Source organism: Fragaria vesca, linkage group LG2 (assembly GCF_000184155.1).
Source record: "Fragaria vesca subsp. vesca linkage group LG2, FraVesHawaii_1.0, whole genome shotgun sequence".
Taxonomy (NCBI): domain Eukaryota; kingdom Viridiplantae; phylum Streptophyta; class Magnoliopsida; order Rosales; family Rosaceae; genus Fragaria; species Fragaria vesca.
In genome coordinates this window covers 1,991,545-1,999,619 of record NC_020492.1, presented here as the reverse complement: position 1 = coordinate 1,999,619, position 8,075 = coordinate 1,991,545, and the positions used below count along the sequence as shown (strand labels likewise).

General features: G+C 41.8%; 3 protein-coding genes across 3 annotated transcripts in view; 1 reads left to right on the top strand and 2 right to left on the bottom strand.

Moving 5' to 3' along the window:
• LOC101307641 overlaps positions 1–568 on the top strand; it is a 3,164-nt gene extending 2,596 nt beyond the window's left edge. Inside the window, exon 5 of the mRNA XM_004289654.1 lies at positions 125–568. Within this exon, the coding sequence (XP_004289702.1) occupies positions 125–147 (23 nt within the window). The 3' untranslated portion in view covers positions 148–568. The remainder of the gene's footprint in view (positions 1–124) is intronic.
• Positions 569–816: 248 nt separating this feature from the next.
• Positions 817–1,296, bottom strand: LOC101307351 (pathogenesis-related protein 1B-like). Its single transcript, XM_004289653.1, has one exon. The coding sequence runs from the start codon at positions 1,294–1,296 to the stop codon at positions 817–819; it is 480 nt and encodes a 159-aa protein (XP_004289701.1).
• Positions 1,297–7,295: 5,999 nt separating this feature from the next.
• LOC101307860 overlaps positions 7,296–8,075 on the bottom strand; it is a 2,094-nt gene continuing 1,314 nt past the window's right edge. The window contains exon 4 of the mRNA XM_004292006.1: positions 7,296–7,494. Within this exon, the coding sequence (XP_004292054.1) occupies positions 7,296–7,494 (199 nt within the window). The remainder of the gene's footprint in view (positions 7,495–8,075) is intronic.

Genomic DNA, 8,075 nt, shown 5'->3' with positions numbered 1-8,075 from the left:
TCTCTCTCTCTCTCTCTCTCTCTCTCTCTCTCTCTCTCTCTCTCCTCTCCCACTCGCTCACATGCACACTGGTTGTTGATTCCATTGGATTTATAACTGATTGCTGGTGCGCTCCAATTGACAGGAATGCATGCTTGGCTTTGTTGATCTTCAAACTCCTGAGGCTGTGGCTGCAGCAGAAGCTGCAGTTTCTGGTTATCAACCTCTGATACCTGTGGCAGATAGCAGTAGTGAAGATGAATCAGATGATAGTAGCGCTGATGATGAAGAAGAAAGTAGTGATGACAATGAAGATGATGAAAGCGATGAACAGGGTAAGAAAACTTCCTCCCCAGACAAAAATAGTTCTGTCAAACGGCCCAAAAAGCGGCCTAAAATTGTTGAGCTTTCATAACAATGTGTTACTAGTTCTTGAGTAGTACCGAGTCTATGTACCATTGATTTATTGTAATATTGGGCGACTGGGCGGGGTGATGAATGGTTATGGAAATGTATCATTAGAACATATAAATGAAAGTTGTATGAGAAGGAATAATTCGGATTAATTCAAGTGCTATATTTGTAGAAGTCTCTATAGGATCACACAAAGGGAAAGTCTTTAGACGTATTGAAATTTTATGAAACAGTTACAAAAAAAGTACGAAACACTTGAAAAGGAAGCCAAAACATATCATTTCTCAGCTTATTTCATCCATGGATGATGTTCATATATCTATATAGTATCATCTCGAAGAAATTTATTGTATCTTTTGGTTATAGAGAACCTTTTCTCTTCTGATACAAGTTTGTAACCTGTATGTGTGAGAACTTACGTTCTTAATAAGGAAGTTGTCCAACGTAGTTGCCTGGGGGATCATAGTTACATGTGACAAACCACCACGTATTGGTGCATTGGACTCTAGCACACCCCAATCTAATGGAGTTTGCCCAAACCACCTGAGTATAGTGCAGACACTGTTGTCCACCAGTGCAAGAATTGGAAGTGTAGTTATAGTAAGGCTTCTCGGCCACCCACAAGTTCACTGCAGCCGTGCCTGTCAAGGCTGAGCTACTTCCTTTTGCCAAATTTTCGCCATAAGGCCCTCCGGAATGCACGAGGTTGCAGTCTGCGATCCTCGAATTGGCGTAGTTCTGAGCGTAAGCGGCGACCGTGCTGTCCCATATGATGTTTGCCACCCCAACATGGGCGCGAGCAGTGTTATGTGCATTGAGGTAGTCTTGTTGTGAGTTTTGAGCATGTGAGGGATGAACAGCTGCCAACCCAATGAGACAAAGAAATGCAACAAATAAAGCCATGTTGTGATAACTGATTTTACTCGATGTAAGAACTTATGAGTTTATGATAGTGGTGACCTTCTACTAGGCTATTTATAGGAATTAGGAACAAGAATCAAGGGTGTAACATATTATTTATGAACCAAAGTGGGACTAGATTATCAAAAGTATGTTATCAAAAGCATACATCTGTTATCAGTTTAAGCAATCGAGTCCTCAGAACTCTCCCCTTAAACCTAAAACTTTTCATGTTTGTAGGTTAATATTTTTGGAACGATGGATTTAAGGGAAGTCAATCGGAGTTAAGAAGCAAAGTTCAATAGAAAAATTTATGACTTATGAGCTTCCTGTTCTATTTTCATTATACTGTAAACAGAACAAAATGAATTCTATCAAGATATCTCAGTGGTTTAATCACATGTTAAATGCTTCATAGCCACTTTACCCTCAAATTAAAGTTGTTTTTAAGTCTTTCATACAATTGTTTTTAAGAAAAGAGAAGTTCATTAACTTATCCATGGTATGAAGACCAGTGACGGAGCAGAAATTTAGTAACAAGAAGGGCCACTACACGTTATTCATTATCATAAACATGCACTGAATTGACAATGTTCAAAGATCAAATACATACAAAGGAAAACCTTAGGGGTGCCCTGACCAGTGTAGGCTTGTGTGTAGCTGCGCTCCTGCAGAAGGCACATACATCAATTGTACGTAATCATGCGTCATAAACTATATGGATACAGGCTACCTTACAAACTGATAAGTAACCCTTGCAAGCATATATATACACGTATTTATGCTCAAAGATAATTTATTGTGTCCAATAAAAAGTGATAAAATGTTCACTCAAATGATGAATTTGGTCATTTGTGATGAAATAAAATAGGTTTGAGAATAGATAATCGTGAAAGATGTGTGTATTATTTATTGATAGGAACTCTTTATATAGGGAATTACATAATACTAATATGGTAAGGATATAAATACATAGATTTAGTCAAACTACATATCCTAATGGCATAAGGCCAAGATACACATAAAGAATATCTTAGAACACTCCCCCTTGTGTCGCGCGCTGATATGCCAATGGTGCTGATCTGTTGCCTCGTCAAAAACCTAGTCAAGTCACAAAAACCCTGTGGGAGAAAACTGAACCTTGATCGTAGGAGAAAAAGAGTACAACGCACCAGCCTACTTCATTGAGATGATACTCCCCCTGATGTGAACATTATTCAGAGAGACTTGATAGCTGACACATGCCTATACTTTTCACATGTTTCTCAAAAGTATACTTAGGTAAGGACTTAGTAAATAAGTCTGCTGCGTTTCCTTCTGAAGTAATCTGATTCACTTGAATGTTAAGAAACGCCTGTTGCTGTTGGTTTAGAAGAACTTAGGTGAAATATGCTTTGTATTATCACCTTTGATGTAACCTAGCTTTATTTGCTCAATACAAGCTGCATTGTCCTCATAAATGCATGTAAGTCTATCAGTTGTAGAATTTAATCTACTAGTCTTTCTAATGTGTTTAATGATTGACCTTAACCAAACACATTCCCGAACAGCTTCATGCAAAGCTATAATCTCTGCATGATTTGAAGATGTCGCCACTAGAGTTTGCTTTGTAGACCTCCAAGATATTGCCGTATTCCCAATGGTGAATACATAACCAGTTTGAGAACGTCCTTTATGAGGATCGGATAATCTGGCGTCGGCGAAACCCACCAATGTATTGTTTGGTGTCTCGGCATAGGACAAGGCGGCGGTGGCGTGCTTGGCATTGGACCCGTGTCCAGCAGTCGTGCCGGCGGCGTCCATGGCGGCGGTCCGGTCCCTTGGTGGATCGGTGCCGTGTCTTCCATGAGCCATAGGACCATCTTCTATCCTTGAATCAGTGTAGGGAAAGAACAGTCCCAAGTCAATGGCACCCTTAAGGTATCGAAAGATGTTCTTGACACCAGTCCAATGACGTTGGGTTGGCGCTGAGCTAAATCTAGCTAACAAGTTGACTGAGAATGCAATGTCTGGTCGAGTGCATTGAGCTAAGTATAATAACGCGCCTATTGCACTAAGGTATGGAACCTCTGCTCCCAAGACCTCTTCGTCGTCCTCTTTCGAACGGAATGGATCCTTAGATATATCTAGACTTCAACCAATCATGGGAGTGCTAACAAGGTGCATCTTGTCCATATTAAATCGCCTGAGCATCTTTTGGACATATGCAGATTGGTGGATAAGAATTCCACAAACTCGGTGCTCTAGTTCAAGACCTAGGCAAAATCGAGTCTTCCCAAGATCTTTCATCTCAAACTCGGATTTCAGATAAGCCGCGGTCTCCTTGATTTCATCAAGAGTACCGATAACATTCATGTCATCGACATAGACGACCACTATTGCAAATCCGAAACTTGTCGTCTTTATGAACACGCACGGGCATAATTCATCGTTCTTATATCCCTCCCTAATCAAGTAGTCACTTAGACGAGTATACCACATTCGTCCAGATTGCTTTAATCCGTAAAGTGAGCGTTGCAACCTTATAGCATACGCACTTCGTGGTTTAGAGTCACTTGATTTAGGTAACGTAATGCCATCAGGCACTTTTATATATATCTCTGAATCTAGATCCCCATAGAGATATGCCGTAACCACATCCATGAGCTGCATGTCAAGTTTTTCGGACACTACCAAACTAACTAAGTAGTGGAAAGTTATGACGTCCATGACCGGAGAGTAAGTCTCTTCGTAATCAATCCCAGGGTGTTGTGAGAAACCTTGCGCCAGAAGGCGGGCCTTATACCAAAGTACCTCATTCTTCTTATTACGCTTTCTAACAAAGACCCATTTATGTCCAACAGGCTTTACACTCGGCGGAGTTAGCACTACTGGGTCGAAGACCTGTCTCTTTGTTAGAGAGTCTAATTCTGCCTGGATTGCAACTTTCCATTTAGGCCAATATGCTCTGCTTTGGCATTCTGCAACAGAGCGTGATTCGATGTCATCATGCTCAATGATTTCATAAGCCACGGAATAAGCAAATATATCATCGACACGGGTTGATGACCGGTTTATCAATTCATAAGTGTTCTCATAACACATGGAGATCTCTATGTTCTCTGATGTTGACATTGACCCTGAGGTGTCCCTCATGGATTCTAACATCAATTCGTGGACATAACTGTAATCAGAGATGATCTCGTGAGAAGGATTCTCAACATCGATGATCAAAGGATTGACTTGTGCCTTGTCGGTCCGTTTCTTTCTCGGACGTGTGTCAACCGAACCAGGTGGCCTCCCCATTTTCCTTTGGGGAGCCACGGCCTCCATCCCCCCACCATGGGCGGCGGTGGCAATATCGAGCCCGGGGATGGCCGTGCCTTTTCTAAGGACTTCGCGCCTAGCAGGAACATTTGCAGTTGGTATATCTGATCTTGTCACTTTCGCAATCTCGGAGAAAGAGTCAGGCATCGTATCTGCTACTTTTTGAAGTTCGAGAATACGTTTCACTTCACTTTCAGTTTGTGAGGTGCGGGGATCATAATGAGACAAAGTGGGGACAAACCACGACAATTCCTGTTGTTCCACATGAACACGTTTGTTCGTATCTCCCCCTAACGACGGGAAGAATGTCTCATCAAAGTGACAATCCGCAAACTGTGCGGTAAAGAGATCACCTGTTAATGGCTCAAGGTATCTGATAATCGTTGGAGATTCATAACCAACGTAGACACCTAATCGTCTCTGAGGACCCATCTTAGAATGCAGTGGAGGCGTAATTGGCACATAAACCGAACAACCGAAAATGCGTAGATGTGAAATGTCAGGCTCATATCCAGTGACCAACTGGTACGCACTAAATGGTTGTTAGCAGTGGGTCTGAAATGAATAAGTAAGGCTGCATGCAATATTGCATAGCCCCATGACGCAATAGGGAGGTTGGTGCGCATTACCAACGCTCGAGCAATAAGCTGAAGCCGCTTAATTATAGCTTCGGCGAGATCGTTTTGCGTGTGAACATGGGGTACGGGATGTTCAACCTCAATCCCGATAGACATGCAATAGTCATCAAAAGTCTTTGATGTAAATTCTCCAGCGTTATCCAGTCGAATTAACTTAATAGGATAATCCGGGTGGTGAGCCCGGAGTTTAATAATATGTGCTAGGAGTTTTGGAAATGCAGCATTACGTGTGGACAAGAGCGCGACATGAGTCCAACGCGTTGAAGCATCCACCAGGACCATAAAGTATCAAAATGGTCCACATTCAGGATGGATAGGTCCACAAATATCACCTTGGATACGATGTAGAAATGGAATGTTCTCGGTGTTATCTTTAGCGTAAGACGGTCTCGATACTACTTTCGCTAAAGAGCAAGCTTTGCAAAACGAACGATGAGCGTTTGAAAGAGTCAACGACACATCAAGGGAAGAACGGCGCGCCTCAATTGCTTGAGGAGTCGGCCGAGCGGCAGCCAGGAAGTTGGTGCCGAGCCCGGGAGACGTCAAAGTTCCCTTTGGGCCGTGATGGCCATTTGCGGTGTCACCACTATGATGCAAAGATCCCAAATGTTTTCGTTTTGATCTGAAGAAGGGATGTCCATGAGAATTACGCAGAATTTGGATCATCATGTCCCTTCCGGGATGACCAAGTCGATCATGCCAAAGCTTGTATGAGTTAGAGTCCCAAAGATCCTGTTTGGTGACTACATGGGATTCAATAATCCGAATCATAGTAAGGTAAAGACCACTAGATTGACTCATAAGTTTCTCCAATATACGTTTACGTCCGTAATCATGAGAAGTGATACACAAGAACTCAGTTCCATCTTCACAATGAGTTTCCAAGTGAAAGCCATTAGCGCGAATGTCCTTAAAGCTCAACAAGGTTCGGTACCCTTTTGGGGCATAGAGAGTGTCCGAGACGTGGATCATAGTGCCATGAGGCAGAAAAAAGTGAGCGGTTCCACGCCCGAGGATCACAGGAGAAGATCCAATCATTGTTGTCATAGATGATTTACATGGCACTAACTCAATAAATAGTTGCCGGTTCCTTAGAATGGTGTGGGTTGAACCACTATCTGCGAGGCGCTCGATCTCTCCAAGAGACATACCTACAAAAGAGAGTAGATATATGAGTAAATAGGTCGATATCGAGTCATTTAGAAGGATTAAAAAAGCTAAAAGTAGCAACAATCCCGAGAGTGCTGAAAATTTCTCGCGCAGAATGACCTTTGCGCACTAAAACAGTCATAACTCCTTTGTTAAAATAGATATGGACAAACCGTAAAATGTTCTAAAAACTAGACTCGTAGAGCTTTCCAATGATATAAAGTTCACTGTCTGGTTAGTCCGGAGCTGTTCACAAAGCTCAAACGAAGTGACTGTCCAGAGAGGACAGATTACTGTTTTTCACAGATTTGGCATTAGCGAAGCTTTTGAAGCTTGCCGGTGGCATGGAGGCGTATGCTTAGCCACAGGGATGTGTTGATGATCAAATCCTGGTCCTGAGAACCTAGAGGATTCGATAATGGTCCGGTTGTGTCAAGTCTTTAACGTCTTTTACAAGACGGCAATTGGAGTAATAGCGTAAAAGGAATCCAAAATCAAAAGTTTTCGGTAGCTCCAAATTAAGTATGACCAGACATGTCCGTGGAGGGTCGGTAGTGTGAGACACACTTAAACCACTAGCTCCTTAATTTCGGAAAATTCTAAGACATCATACTAACTTGGATGAACCTAGTTGAACAATTGATGATGGAAAATCCGCTATAGGGGAAAAAACTTGAACCGGAAAACACGTTAGTAAACCTCCTTGAGAGTCACGGCGTTGATGCCATGTTTTCTAAGATAGATGTAAATCAATTCGAACCAAGTAGAGACAAGAAGAACCAAAATGAAAACTTTCATTAATGCGCTGAAAAGAGTACATAAGGGTCTCAAAAAAAATTGAGAAGAAAACTAAGCATGGCATGCTAACGATGCCTTATTACATCATGACTTGTAAAATAGAAAATAATCTTAGTCGATAACGTCAAAGTCAGGGGCATCTAAGTCAGAACATTGTCCATTGAGGTCTGCGACCTTGAAGGTAACATTATGTTCAACTCCATTGTTTTCAGTGGAATTGACTTCCATCAATTCCTTGTATTTCTTGTATGCGGCAACAACATTTGCAGAAGCACGACAGCTTTTATACAAGTGGTCCTTGGACCCACATCTGTTGCATTGACCGTCAAAGGCAGAAGAAGAGCGAACATGTTGCTTCCGAGGAGGAGCAGTACCGCCCTTGGGGCCGGCTGATAGCTGAATAAAAAGCTATTAATTTTCCTTATTCACACTTAGGATTGTCGATCGTAGCAAAGGGTAAACAAGGGTCTTTCCCGCAGAGGACTAACTGAATCTAACTACTCAAAAGACGTCACAAAAGTGACTACTGATCCTAACGACCAGCAGTTGGAAACCTAATTAGTTGACTGACCTAAACTACTCAGAAAAATACAAATATTTACAGAGACAAGCTAGACATATAGACGAGCTCACACACAAAATTTCAGATGAATCGGAGTTGATTTGATAGGTGAAATAAATCTGGGAAATCAGAGGACAGAAAAGTGACGAAAATAGATTTTGGTTTTTGGTTTTAGAAAACAATGATGAAACTAATAAGAGAAGATGCAATCCACCCTGACAATCACTCACAAGACAATTTGCTGAGTTCTAGTCCAATTAATCTAGATGAAGATGCTCAGGTTGGCTCGGTACGCTTGAAACACAACCTATTACCCTTTCTTACTTTGT